The sequence below is a fragment of the Lampetra fluviatilis genome, chromosome 15 (genome assembly GCF_964198595.1).
Source record: "Lampetra fluviatilis chromosome 15, kcLamFluv1.1, whole genome shotgun sequence".
NCBI classification, from domain to species: Eukaryota; Metazoa; Chordata; class Hyperoartia; order Petromyzontiformes; family Petromyzontidae; genus Lampetra; species Lampetra fluviatilis.
Window position 1 is genome coordinate 4,465,068 of NC_136289.1, and position 14,978 is coordinate 4,480,045.

General features: G+C 43.6%; 1 protein-coding gene across 1 annotated transcript in view; it reads right to left on the bottom strand.

The window, feature by feature from the left end:
* Nucleotides 1-3,994: 3,994 nt before the first annotated feature.
* The window catches only part of LOC144936111 (relaxin receptor 1-like), a 336,972-nt gene continuing 325,988 nt past the window's right edge, over nucleotides 3,995-14,978 (bottom strand). Inside the window, exons 17-19 of the mRNA XM_078862984.1 lie at nucleotides 14,163-14,353; nucleotides 7,211-7,429; nucleotides 3,995-5,489 (exon numbers count right to left, since the gene is read on the bottom strand). Of these exons, the coding sequence (XP_078719110.1) occupies nucleotides 4,921-5,489; nucleotides 7,211-7,429; nucleotides 14,163-14,353 (979 nt within the window). The 3' untranslated portion in view covers nucleotides 3,995-4,920. The remainder of the gene's footprint in view (nucleotides 5,490-7,210; nucleotides 7,430-14,162; nucleotides 14,354-14,978) is intronic.

The following is a 14,978-nucleotide window of genomic DNA, read 5'->3' on the forward strand; positions in this document are numbered from 1 at the left end:
TTTGATCGACTTCAACAGGAGATGTCAACACGGTTTTTACGACTAAAAGACCTGAACACAAAATTTGGATTTCTGCTGGACGTCAAAACTCTTCTATCCGACACAATGTCGATGCAATTCGTCGAAATTTCACAGATTTTGGAAATTTCTATGACACAGACATCAATGGCCACGAACTTTTCACAGAAATTGGAGATTGCAAAATGCTGCTCAGTAACTGGAATGAAGTTCTACCAGAAACTCCTTTGGATCTTCTTGGTTTTATTGTGTTTTATGGAGACGACATATTTCCGAATTTGCGAATTTCACTGCAAATTTTATTAACAATAGCAGTTTCAATTGCAAGCTGTGAGCGGTCGTTCAGCAAATTGAAACTTATTTTGTCGTAAATGCGTGCTTCAATGGGACAAGATCGTCTCAGCGATCTTGCTCTTCTTAGCGTTGAAAGAGAAACATTGGAAAAAACTGATTTTGATTACGTGATTGACCAGTTTGCAACAGTGAAATCAAGAAAAATTAATCTTTTGTAGACTATGTCAACCAGTCTACGACAGTGACTGAGTGAGCCATGTAATATAATTTCTATAAATTTGCTTCTTTAAATACATTGTTTCATTCAAATTTAAATTGTTATTCCTTATTCGATGTAATAGTAAAATGTGATTAAACGGGGGGGAGGGGCGGGGGGGGGCGCCAATTTCATAGTTCGTCCCCGGGCGCAAAATATCCTAGCTACGCCTCTGAGGGCGGGGCATAGAGTTTCAAATGATTACTGCTAGATGCCTCTCCCAGCGCAAAAACAGCCCCTAGCCTCAGTCATTCGCAAGACACGCTGCCTCAACGTTGGATAGGTTGCAAGGGAAAGACGTGGCGCTACACTCTTGGCCCCCAAGATCCCCAGACATTACACCCTGCGACTTTTTCTCGTGGGGATACGTCAAAGACCGTGTTTTTGTGCCACCATTAGCGACTAATCTGGATGACCTCAAAAATAGAATCACGGCAGCAGTGACTTCAGTGGAAGAAGACACTTTGAGAGGCGTTTGGGACGAATTCAACTAACGTCTCGATTTTGTCCGTACAGCAGGTGGAGGGCACATAGAGCATTTATAAAATGGTTAGTACAACTTGATAACTCATTAAACCGTTTGTAACTTTTTGTGTAATTGTAACATGTTGCCATCGTGAAATATACTGCTTTTAAATTGGGTCCATTGTTTTCAAACACCTTGTATACAATCCTTTTGTCCATCTGCTGCCGGATAAAGGCTTCCCCAGGCCATGTTCGTCACAGGGGTTGTTTGATTCCACTTCACACCACACTGATCAGTGTAGGTTGGTGAAAGGGGGGGGGGAGTGACTCAAGATTGGTACAGATATCACTCGCCACTAATGATAGCCATGGCTGGGAATCGAATTCAGATTCCTGGGTTCAAAGTGCAGTAAATTAACTACTGGACCACCGCTCCACCCCACAAACTGCTTCTCTCTGCAGCTGCTTCTGTAGCGTATACATCCACGGAATATAAGTCGGACTCTGAACGACATCGCATCGATCCAATGAAACCTTGCAAACAAGGGTCAGTTACAGTATTTTGAAAACAACATATTAAAACTTTGACCGCCCTGGCGAATTCAATCTCCACGCTAAAATACGCAGTGTTCATTTTTCTTCGTGGCCCTGCGCCAATTGTAGACATTTCCGCATTCACTTGTGGAAACTCAACAGCAGCACAACTGCTGTTGACTTTCCACAAGTGGTACTAATTTTATTGACAAACAATAAGTGGCCTGAATCGACCCCTGACCGGAATTACAATTTGTAAATTCTTCCCCGCTGTTTTGCACTGCATTAACACGTCGCTCACACGAGTGCTCGAGATGTTGGTCACTTGGCGGAGCTGCAAGGTTTACGATTGCTATAGTTCACGGGGGTTCAAATTCTGGCATGGGCAAACGGGAGTTGGTCACTGCCCCGCGGGACATTTGCTGATAACAAGTTCATTTTGGCACGTACAGGCTCCCTCCTACCATTGTCCCCCTCTTCCCTCGTTTTCTCGCTCCCCTTTATTAAAACAACCCCCGATACTCCTGTTCATAATCCCCACGTGTGTGGAGGCAGTGAGCTCAATTTCTGCCAACTATTTGGACGCAGGAGTACTGAGTTTGAGGGCTTTTGGTCCGCAGGAGTTTTCTGTCCCGCCTCCACCCCCCTTGTTGCGGTGTATGCCTCGTACCGGGTACTTGTCTTGCAAAACATAAATTAAAAACATTCTGGTCAAGGTCTGCTCTCAGACTGTCATTCCTCCTGGGTCAGTCAAATGAATGAGCACCACCTCGTGAGACTATGCCAATTGACTGGACTTTCTCCCATGGGCACAGGACTGCCAGTGGACACGAGCACAGCTCAATGCTCATTTGGGCATGGGGAACATTTAAGCCAATAATTTAGAATCCTTTGTCAATCCACCACTGGATAAAGCCCCCCCCCCTCACGTGGTGTTGGTCATGGGGTTTGCTTGACCATACTTCACAATGCACATCAGTGTGAATCCATTAAGAATTGAGCCAGTTTTTTTCTCTCTATAGAATAGTGCATCGTCTGTCTGTGTTTGTATTGGTGTGAGCACCAGTTGCTCGGCTGATCTCAATCTTCTAATTATGTTAAACAATTGTGGAATTGTCTTGAAAATGTTTTATCGACTGAACTTTAAAATTCCACTTTTAATTATACCATATAAAAATGTTGTACTTGGTAATTTTTAAACACTCTTCCCATATTTATGTTCTAATTCCTTCACAGTTGTACAATTGTGTGTAACATTCCTGCGTAATCGTAGTAGTACAGCTCTAGAGCTTACCCAGTAAGTCCAACATATAAATAATGTCATACAACACTTTTCCTAATGAACGTCTATGTATGCCCGTCATGCAATTATTACTTTTCTTCAACTGTTACTCTCAAAGTATGCCAAACAAATTATTATATACTCATGTTGATGCGAAACAAGTTAAATATATGTTAAATATTTTACAATTCCTATGGGATACCCACACAATCGGTTTAATAATTAATTTGGTCATTAAGAGGATTTCATCCTGTGGTAAAATGTCCTGTGGGAATTTCCTTGTCACTGGAGTTCCGGTATAAAAGGGTGGCGGCTAATGGCTCCAATTTGAGAAGGCAACTAAGCCCCGGGTTTCCCGCCTCAGGTGACACGTTTAGGAAGATTTATTGAAAATTGGAAGGCGATAAGTACAAAGCAATTAACGTTACGAATTTGGCACGGTAAATCTTTTTTTGTAAAACTGACGAGGTGCAGGAAAAGGTAAGGTCATGGAATAAATGCGGGGGTGGGGCACCGCCTAAAACATCATGTATTATTTTTAATTAGTTAAATTTGTTTACGGTGGCTAATTTTTTTCAATGTTATTTCAAAAATGCCATTTCAAGGAGAGCCTATGCCCCCCTCCACTGTCTTCTCCTGAAAATGGAGACTTGTACTTTAAGCGCGAAACATTTTTGAAAGGAAGTTAAATAAGCGGCTTAGTTATATGTGTGTTGTTCAGCCCATCGTGAACAATTTACTGGTTTTACTATTAATTTATGTGACCACAGTGACCCCCGTGCCAAAGTGGTGGCTTCAACAATGGGGTTGGAGATGGCACAAATAAATCCATTGCTGCCACGCCACAGCTAATCGATATTTCTGCCCGCTCACTCCACCGGGATGGACTCTGCTGCCTTCTCTTACCAGAGCCACAGGGCATCGATATCCAGATAGCTTCCAGAATTATCTTAGAATTTCAAGATAATATATTCCAATGTAAACGTAATGCACATTAATGTACAGGTTTTCTGTAAATGTGATTAATGTACCATCCGTGAAAATGTATTTGAAGCAACGAATAAAGTAACAATAACCTGAAATGTATCATGGTTATTACTGTGGACTTCATAAAGATGTAATATTATTATTGTTATTTTGACATACACCAGTGTATCAAGTTTATTAGGCAAACATTCTGAACACATCTACGTTTGTACGCATGTAAATATTACTATACTGTATATTATATACGTAGAAAACATGTATTTTATTTTTAGATTTTATTTCAATCAGCTTATTTATAGTCCCTGACTTAGAAACACGCAATTACACAAGTATAAACGGTTTAAATCATATAATTTGTTTTATGCTATAAACGCCCATATTTACACAGATGATTTGGCTAAATGTGCAGCAACACTAGAGACTGAGGTTAATGAAGTTTAATTTTGTGACATCCACGTTGCTGTTTCTTTTTTTCATTGTCGTCTTGCACATTATCAACAATACTGAAAAAAATATCCAAATGTTACCATTGCATGCACACTGCACGTATATAAATAATCGCGTCCTATGACTGCAAAAAATATTATTCAGACTAACTTCAGCCAGTGATCTGCATTAACGGTTCACTAGCTTAGACGACAGTAGAATCTAGTGAAAGGGTAATGCTCAAAGTCACATAACTCAAAATAATCGTGGTGCAAACTGAAGGCAAAACGGTTTAGCTTTTCATAAAGCTGCATTTCCAAACAAGAGACCTAGTTGAATGATAAAATAAAACAACAGAAAAACATTAAGACTGAGACCACTCTGAATTATTGGTCCAAGAGATGTAATAGACTAAAACATTATAATAACCTATTTGTCATGATTATGAAAAACATCGCTGCCCAAGCCACTGATGCCCCACACCTCAACTGCCACTGCCCTCTGTGCGGCTCCACAGCTGCTGCACAGGCACTACTCGACCTCTAATGTCCACTCTCGAGAGCGCAACCCCTCCCACATCTGCCTTTGAAATATCTACAACCTCAATTAAATCCATTGCGGGCTTTTTTCCAGTTCTCTGTGCTGCGCAGACCTTCCATCAAGTTCCCCTCGGCGGTGGCGGCGGTAAGATGATCTGATCGATGTTGGAGAAGCGTTTGAGGAAGCCGAACCGGCACAGCGCCACCGTGGACGTGGAGGACGAGGAGGAGGAGGACGAGGACGACCGCGGGGTCGCTCCACTGGCGCCCATCGTTGTCATCGCCGTCGCTGCCACCACCTCGGCCGTCGCCGCTCCGGCCATCGCCTGCCCGGCGGCACCCCCGTTAGTTGTCACGATTGCCGTCGACGCGACGGTGGCGCCGGAGGTCTTGCCATCGAACGTCTCGAGCCATATGAGCGAGCTGGTGAAGCCAACCTTGGCGTGGCTCGGGGAGGCAGACGGAGGCACGGATTGGGCGCCGCCGGCGGAGGCAGCCGTGCCGATGACGGCGCCGTTGGCGGCGGCGGAGGCAGCTGCCTCGCTGAGCTCGGAGCGGCGGCGCCAGTGCTCGCGCAGCAGGTGGCGCACCTTCTCGCGGAAGTAGCGCGTGGTGAGCGTGTAGAGGATGGGGTTGAGTGCGCTGTTGATGGGCAGGATGAAGATGACGACCCACGACGTGATGCTGCCTGTGTGCGTTGGGAGAGGGGGGGAGAGAGTGAGAGGAAAAGCATGACGGCGTTCGTGATGGAGCGGCGGTTTGGGAAAAAACGAGGTAAGGATTGAGCTTTGGGGTTCTTACGTTTGTCAAAGTTACACATGGTTGTTGACAAGATATTATTAGCAGTCATAACAAACTTCCCCTCCACACTGGAACACATTAAGCAAGCACCCTCCCCATCTAGTTTCTGCTCCTCCCTCAAGACCCATCTCTTCTCCCTGGCCTCATCCATCCCTCCATCCCTAGGTACCCCCCATAATTCCCATTCCCACTAACCTCCCTCCCCATACCCAGACCTATCGCCCTCCCCTCTTTCCCCTCCTCTCATATGCCACGATATCACTTTGTGAGAGGTCTCTGGGTGTCGCGCCAGCCACAGTGCTGGAGGGGCGCTGAGCGCAGGGTGCCTCAATTGGTGGAGTTAAGGGCATGTGACCGGAAGCGGGGAGCCCCGGCCTTGATAAAGCAAGGGGCGTGGCCGAAGGTGGAGCGGAGGCGCAGCCAAGGGATAAAGGGGGAGCGCCGAGGGGATTCGGGGCTCGTTTCGAGGATCAAGCAAGAAGGGGAGCTTGGCTTGGACGCCGCTCGTCGTGAACGTGGAGTTTAGCCGGGAAGCGTGGTCAGTTAGCAAGTGCTACAGACCCGTTCGCTAGCTAACACACACGCACATAGTGGGCAGCCCTGGACAAGTTAGCCACACTTAACAGAATCTGGTGTTCAGTGCTTTGTTTAATAAACGCGTTGCCTCCTACAACAGTGTGCATGCCTCAGGTCGTCATACAGTACACATTTATAACTCTTGTAAAGCGCCTTGGATATAATGCAGTGTATTTATTTGGGAAAGCCTCACTGATCTTGAGGTTACTTTCAAGGAGGTGCCTGCGCTGGACCAGAGACAACAGTGGAGATGATCGCCACCCTCATTGCTCAAATGGAACAAGCAGAATGGTGTTAATGCTGCACATGAGTTTCCGACGTTTTCGTTTTAAAAAATCAATGTCAAACAGAAGAAAACATGAAAAGGGACTGCATTGGGTTGTAGTTGTAAAAGCCAACGTCTCTCCCCAAATGAGTGAGGCAATGCTTGTTCTCCACATGCCTGATGGTGGGGTTCACAAAACAAAATATATTGAGAACGTAGAAAGTGATACTCAATGTACAATTCCTAGAGGAATGACGATGATGATGATGAGCTGAGTGGATCCTTGACTGGCATTTTAACTCACGGTCTTCCCAATTGTAATTCAAATGGCAACCGTAGCGCCATTCAGCCAGAAGACTACGATTTTGACGCAGTCAGGTGGAGTAAATGTACGGCCGCGATGTGGGGAAAAAACAACGGCACAAAGGAAGGTCAAGGGACACGGTGAAATGGCGGCTGCTTTGTTGTAAGAAAAAAATGTTTTTTTTTTAAATAAAAAACATTTCAAATAACCGCTTAAAAGTTTTTACAAAATGCCACCAAGTCATTCTCTTAAGTTATTTTATTTTTATAGACTCAATACAAATTAAACATAGGGCTCCTGGTTTTCATCGCGACAGCCCGGTTTCTCTCATCATCTCTCCACCCCCACTACACCCCTCTCACGTCTTTCCGTGACCACCTCCAAGACTTCACTGACGTCTGCTCAAAGTCAACGTTAGCCCACTCCGTTGCGAGCCTCATATCGGTATCGGGGCGTTACACACCGGGGATCTCGGCATGCAGCAGCGACAGCAGCTTGAGCAGGAAGATGGGCAGCCAGCAGAGCGCGTCAGTGAAGACGATGAAGAAGAAGCGCTTGGCGATGCCGATCTCCTTGCTGATGCGGTTGCACAGTTCGGCTGTTTGGAGGCCCGTGCGCCGCACACTGCAGAACATGCTGATGTAGCAAAAGACGATGGTGACGAACGCTATGAGGTTCACTCCTGCACACCGCACAAACAACAGAGGGGTTAAAGATGACTTTAGCAACGCCAGTGCAGGTCAAAGGAGAGAGAAAACAAAAAAAGCAGCGGCAATCAGTCAAATTCTTAAGTTCAGAAGCCAACGTGTCTCGAAGCTTAAAACAAGTTCCAGGCAGAGCTCATATCCATTTGTGGCCATGAGCCAGTGGTATGATCTTCAAAATTTTCGTGAATTACTGAGGAGGCAAGATATTTCAGAGGTCACACCACTGAGCTGTTACCATGGAGATCCTGCATTTGCATCTGGGATTCAGCCATTATTAAAGCAGTTGCTAGAGATAAATTTCGATTTTAAGCTTTCGTGACTGCAGGGATTCATCTTCTTGGTTCTTTCGGTAAAGTCACGTACAGGGGAAATAATAAAGTAATAAAAATAAAACATAATAAAATAATGATTTGCTCCGCTGCAAGTCTCCTACCACCACTCTCCCATTGACATATTTCGTTGCTTCCTCTTAGTACCTTTCACGCAACGGTCAATGGTATTGTTTAGCAGACTGTATAATAATAAATAGTATAAAAGTGTAATGTTTAATATAATGTATAAAGTGATATATAGTATCGTAATTGTATAGTGAATATACAGCAGTGTGGTATACAGTAGGGTGGGTAGAATAATACATAGTGTAATATTACAATGTATAGTCTAAGGTATAAGGTGGTGTATAGTAATACAGTATATAATTTAATGTTGGGTTTGTCTATGGCAGTATATAGTACGGGGTAGACCCGTGTGATGTAAGAGAAAAAAGTTTAGCTGGAGGCATATTATATTTTTGACGACGTAGAATTGTAATGTATGACTTACTGTTAGTAGCTCAGCTTATTGGAGAGTATATTTAGTATATTGATGACACTGATATAGTTTATATTTTAGTTTTTTACGTGGTGGTTTAGTTGCTGCAGCTCCATACTATTAACATTCCTTCCCTTTATTAATGCTAACACTACTCCCTCCCTTTGATGCTGCTTATCCTGCATAATGCACGGGCATAATATGACTTTGAAACCCCCGCCCACCTCCTACGCATTTCACAAGTAGTGACTAATCCCATATCTGCATTTCCCATAAATATGCTAAATTATTCTTGGGTTTTTTCGGTAAAGTCACGTAGGTAAAAAATTTAAATGAATAAAAGTAAAATAAAAATAAAATAAAAATCATGACGTTTCGGAGGCAACACAAGCTTCCGTCTTCAGGTGGAACCGTCACAGCACGATAGCTGTATCAAGTAAGAGAAATTCCAAGAAAACAGTCCTTGTATATATACTGGTTGAGGGTGGGAGGAGCCAAGGTAGGCCCCCTTTTTATTATTATGGTAAGGTTGGTGCGGCTGAAACTACGGCTAGTCTACATAACAAAGGACTGAGCCTTTGTTATGTACACTGGCTGAGAGGGGGGGGGGGGTGCCAGAGTTGTTAAAGTGCAACTGCTGCTAATAGGACCGAGCCCCTGCCATGTAGAAGGTAAAAGCAAAAAAGCAGGTCAGGAAGAAACAGCCTCCTGCTATGTTGCTTGGTGGGTAAAACTTATAGCAGGAAACCAGCGTGTGAAAAAAGAAGCTAAACATGATAAAACAAAACTGGCTGTCTATCAGTAAACTGTGCAGTAACTAAAGAATAGTTGTCTGTCAATTAAGATGGTCCAAATATGTGTAGTTAAATCTTTTTTGCATGGTTAATAACATCTTTCCAATGATTACTCAGTTTGTACCCATCATCACAGTTGAAATTATGTCTGTGTTTGTATATTTGTATGGCTTCGTGTACAAACCTTTGATGGTAGCCAGGAGGTTTGCAGAGCACCTTGGTCTCAGAAAAGACAATTTCATGAGAGCCCACAGAGTTGTAGCAATGATCGGCAACGGCGGAAGACTCAGTTCTGCACCAACCCTACCATACCAACCTTACCATAATAATAAAAAGGGGGCCTACCTTGGCTCCTCCCACCCTCAACCAGTATATATACAAGGACTGTTTTCTTGGAATTTCTCTTACTTGATACAGCTATCGTGCTGTGACGGTTCCACCTGAAGACGGAAGCTTGTGTTGCCTCAGAAACGTCGTGATTTTTATTTTAAATTTTACTCTTATTAATTTAAATTTTTTACCTACGTGACTTTACCGAAAAAACCCAAGAATATGAATCCATGCAGTCACGAAAGCTTCAAATCTAGAATATGCTAAATTCCTCTTGATATGCAAATTCCTTTGTCAATTCGATCTTCCCCCTAAAACCCAGCTTAAATATACGCTTCCAAGCCTGGTAGTGTTCATTCAGACGCTGTCTTTCCGACAGACCTGTTCTTCACCTGAGGACGGCTGCTTGCGTTGTGACCGAAACGTCGTGAGAATAATTTTATTTTTATTATTTTATTATTTCCCTTCTACGTGACTTTACCGAAAGAACCAAGAAGTTGCTAGAGTATTTTGAGTTGGTGGTTATAGTCCAGACACTAATGAAAACATGAACAATAACCCCATAATACAAATACATTTTTACTTATTTCTGAGTAGCACGGCTATAACACATACAATTTGTAAATACATTGTAAAATTACATGCAGTGACTACTCCTTAGAGAACATGCAGGAACGCTATAACATCTTAGAGGTGCCACAATGGCGAGATGTTATCTACCTTGCCCCGTATACAGGAGGTCGTGGGCTCGTTCCCGACTCTTGACGCCTGTATATTTGGAGTTTGCATGTTCTTGGAGTCGTGTGGAATTTTATCTGGGTTCTCCGGTTGTTCCCTCCATATTTAGATTCAACATCATGCATTTAGAGTATTTGGGTGCTATAATCATCCACATGATGAGCCACTTCGTTGAGCGTTAATTTGAGGCCGGATCACTTTTGAAAAATAGCTATGTAGCTCAGTGGGCCTGACCTGGTAAAATAAAAAATTGTTTAGTTTTAGTTGGTATTCAATTGACACGAGAGGTAGTTATTTGGTATCATCGTCTGGGATCACTCCCTAATGCAATATCAGGTTTTATTGAGTCACAGAGGTCACAGATGTCCGATGTGTTTTCGGACTGCACCACGTGTTGTTCGAGCGGGGATGTCTGACATTGCAATCCACATGCTCGGAGCTTCTTCCGCTCCGAAGCATTTCATTTCCTGAAGAAGCTGCCAGTACATGCAGCGAAGCATTGGACACCATGCCAAACAACACGTGGGAAAACTCAAAAACACATTGGAGAGCGACGCAGCACACCCGTGAAAGCCTACACAGTGATAGAGATTATAGTAAGAACAATCAATCAAAACACAACGCATATCTGAGACTCCCATGATTCACAGCACAGTATGATGGAAGCCAACAGTGGTTGCTCTTTGGATGTTTGAGTGCCTGCGCTGGAAATGTGGAATTCCCACCACATTTTCTGCATCGCCATCTTTTTAACACGTACAGTTGCATCAGTGAGACTTCGAATTTGGGTCAAAAATTAGTGACGCAAGTGCTGTTTATAAAATGGATTTTACTTTAAGAATAAAATGAATGCCAAATCCCCGTGGGGTGGGCCCTCACCCGGGTAGGCCCTCACACGACTTATGCAGTACAGACACTTATTAGAATGATTGCATTTGGTTCATCCAAGCGGCAGTTGCGTACATAATGCACACATGTATCCATGATTGTCCGCATTGAAACAGTATAATTTATTTGCAATACTGAGATATAACTCGCAGCCATATCCTTTGAGTATCAATAATGGAGCAGTAAGAAAAAAGCAGGTCTTTTGATAAGCATTGACAATGTAATAATTTTCTCCAGGAGATGCACGCACATGGTTCCCTTGGAATTGTATGTTATTTTCTGGTGTGTTTGCCATCAAACTGCCTTGACTTCCCCCAATGAAGTTGTACGCCGTGATGAATAGCATGACTAAATGGACGACGTACGATGTTTACCTTACAGCTAACGTGAGAACATTCAGAGTATTTTCCGTCCTGCAATCTGCACCCCCCCCCCCCAGAATGTGCCAATAATCTATTAGATTACTAGCGGGAAGAACCCGGCGTTGCCCAGGGCCAAAATATATTTTAAAAAATATAACATATACACACTATTGTGAAAGCCCGGCAGGCCATTTTTCTGTATCATTTGTCCATTAACAAAATTAAAAGAGGCTTGCAGAAGTCCAAGAAGTTATATAAAGTGGAGGGTAGGTAGCTGATCTAAAAGGTTTCTGAAAATTGTCGACCCCACCCCCCCTCAAAAAAAATGTTTGGCCCCCACGTAGGCATATATACCTACACACCCTACATACAATAGAGTGAGTAGTATCTAGTGACTCAATAGCAGTACAGTATCTGAATATACTGACTCTACAGTAGTATATATTGACTCTATAGTCGTATCTACATACTCTATAGTAGTGTAGTGTATGATATACACGGAGGCGCACACACTATAAGTTGGAGGCAATACGTTTAATAAACGTCTATGAACACTCTGAGTCTGTTTGCTAGGTGTGGCTTTCTATCGCTATGTGCGTGCGTGTAACTAAACAAACGGGTCAGCAGCATATAGCAGTATCTACTGACTAGATGTAGTATCTATTGACTCTATAATAGTATCTACTGACTCTATAGTAGTATCTACTGACTCTATAGTAGTATCTGCTGACTCTGTAGTTGTATCTACTGACTGTACAGTAGTATCTAATGAGCCACGTAGTAGCTACTGACTGTATAGTTGTATCTACTGACTATAGTAGTAACTACTGACAGTAGTAGTATCTGACCCTACAGTAGTATGTACCGCTTGTATAGTAGTAGCTACTAACTCTATAGTAGTATCTGCTGACTCTATAGTAGTATCCACTGACTGTAGTAGTATCTACTATCACTACAGCAGTATATACTGACTGTAGTAGTATCTAATATCACTACAATAGTATATACTGACTGTAGTATATACTATCACTACAATAGTATATACTGACTGTAGTATTAGCTACTATCACTACCGTAGTATATATTGACTGTCGTAGTAGCTACTGTCACTACAGAAGTAGATATTGACTGTAGCAGTATCTGCTATCACTACAGCAGTAGATACTGACTGTAGCAGTAGCTGTTATCGTGACAGCAGTACATACTGACTGTAGCAGTATTTGCTATCGCTACAGCAGTACATACTGTATCTGCTATCGCCACAGCAGTACATACTGACTGTAGCAGTATCTGCTATCACAACAGTAGTACATACTGACTGTAGCAGTATCTGCTATCACTACAGCAGTAGATACTGACTGTAGCAGTAGCTGCTATCGTGACAGCAGTACATACTGACTGTATCAGTATCTGCTATCACTACAGTAGTACATATTGACTGTAGCAGTATCTGCTATCACTACAGTGGTACATACTGACTATAGCAGTATCTGTTCTCATTACAGTAGTAGCTACGATCACTACAGTAGTATATAATGACTGTAGTAGTAGCTACTATCACTACAGTAGTATCTGCCGACTCTATAGTCAAATATACCGACTCTGTAATAGTATCTATCGAGTCTATAGCAGTTAACTACTAACTTAAGAGTGCCGTGGTGAGGCCTAGTCCCGTGCAGAGCCCCCAGCCTCGCCTAGATTGCCCAGCCGGCCAAGGTGGCACCTTGGCAGGCTGGGGCTGGGCCACTACACCCCCCCCCCCGCTCTACAGTAGCAGTAACTACAAACTCTACAGCAGTATCTACCTACTCTACAGTAGCATCTATCTACTCTCTAGTCGTATATACCGACTCTATAATAGTATATATCGACTCTATAATACTAACTTCACAGAGTGCCGTGGTGAGGCCTAGTCCCGTGCAGAGCCCCCGGCTTCACCGAGATTGCCCAGCTGGCCGATTTGGTGCCTTGGCCGGCTGGGGCTGGGCCGCTACTCCCCCAGCCCACCATCCCCCCGCCTACACTACAGTAGTAGTATCCACGGACTATAGTATTATCTACCGACCCTATAGTAGTAAGTGCACACATTGGGGTGGGGGGAAAGAACAAGACATCACACACAGCGTCGGGTTTTTTTTGTGATCCCTGTGTTTCCTCTGTTACAGTCACTCATCCCTCGACCCTTTCACACCGCTGCCATCTAAATCACTCTATTTTTGTAACCGCTTTTAAACTATGTAAAGTTCCTTTGAGCTAAGGCGCTCTAGACATATAAAATAAGTCCACTGTGGTCTCATTTTATTGTAAACCAACTAAATTAAGCAATCAGAGAAAGTTGTGTGAGGGCTGAAAGGGTTATTCTTTCAGCTCCCCGGTGAGGTAGAAGAATGATAATTTGATGTAAAAAATTTACAGACCGCATGACAATTTCATTTTTTGGCTGTGGAGGGTCTTCACGACAAAAATTGCGGGACCAAACCTGAGGCCTAACTCAAAAATCTACTTATGGTTCATGATATTGGCTGCGATAAACCAAGTAGGTGCTGGATAATACCACTCACCAATTTGTAATACAAGGCTGAGTTAGGGATCTTTGTGTGTGTGTGGCCACACCACCCCCTCGTGTGCCTTCATAGGTGCTGCTGCTACTCGCTACGTACAGCACGTATCCCTCCAGCCTGTTAAGAGGCTACATGGGGGGCCTTTGTCTTTGTAACATATGGCACACCAACCGTCACAGCCAGCTGTGAGTTTATGAATATGTTGTTTTGTGGATGGGCTGTTACCTAGGAATATGGCAACGGAGTAGGCCTGAGCCCCGGGCCTCTCGGTCTGGTCCGAGTGCAGTGGGAAGCAGACCCCGTTGCGGCCATAATAATTCCCAAAGAAGTCTTCATTCCACAGTGGCGTGAAGGCGACGGCGAATCCCAGGAGCCAGATGGCGGTGAGAACGGAGAAGGTGCGGCATCGCTTCGGCCTGAGCGACAACAGAAACTGCTTCAGTTCACATTACACTTTGCTCAGGTTGCCACTTCTGGGGTAAAAAAAAAAACGAGACATCATATCGTATCATCATGTCAAGGAGCATAAACCATCGTGCGAACTCTGGTTATCCTCGTAGCGACTTTCACCTGGCCATCGAACAAAGACGGCCACCGCATCGCACGTTTTTCAAATGTGCTTCTGCGACTGTCTGGAAGGCTCTTCCTTCCAATATTGTGAAGCCACTGGAGCTATGCACTTTTTAATCTAATTTCAAAACTAATTTCTTTAGAACTGGTTTTAGTGTTTTGTTTGTTGCACTCCTGCACGTGCGATTACCACGGTTGACAATGTACGGTGCGAAAGAGATTCAACATACATACATTCATACATGTTATTGCATTTTTTTGAGTGGTGTATTATAAGACCTTCAGATATGCCAGGACAGCTACCTCAAATAGAAAATGATCCTGGAAAGAAAATGGAACAAGTGGCAAACCTTTTAAAAGTAAAACATGATAAATACTGCTGGGCTGCCTGATGTCATAGGCAAGAGCCATCCTCCATGAATACCGTGGGCCCATTTAGCGCAGTATTTCATTACTTGTTGTCTTGGTAGA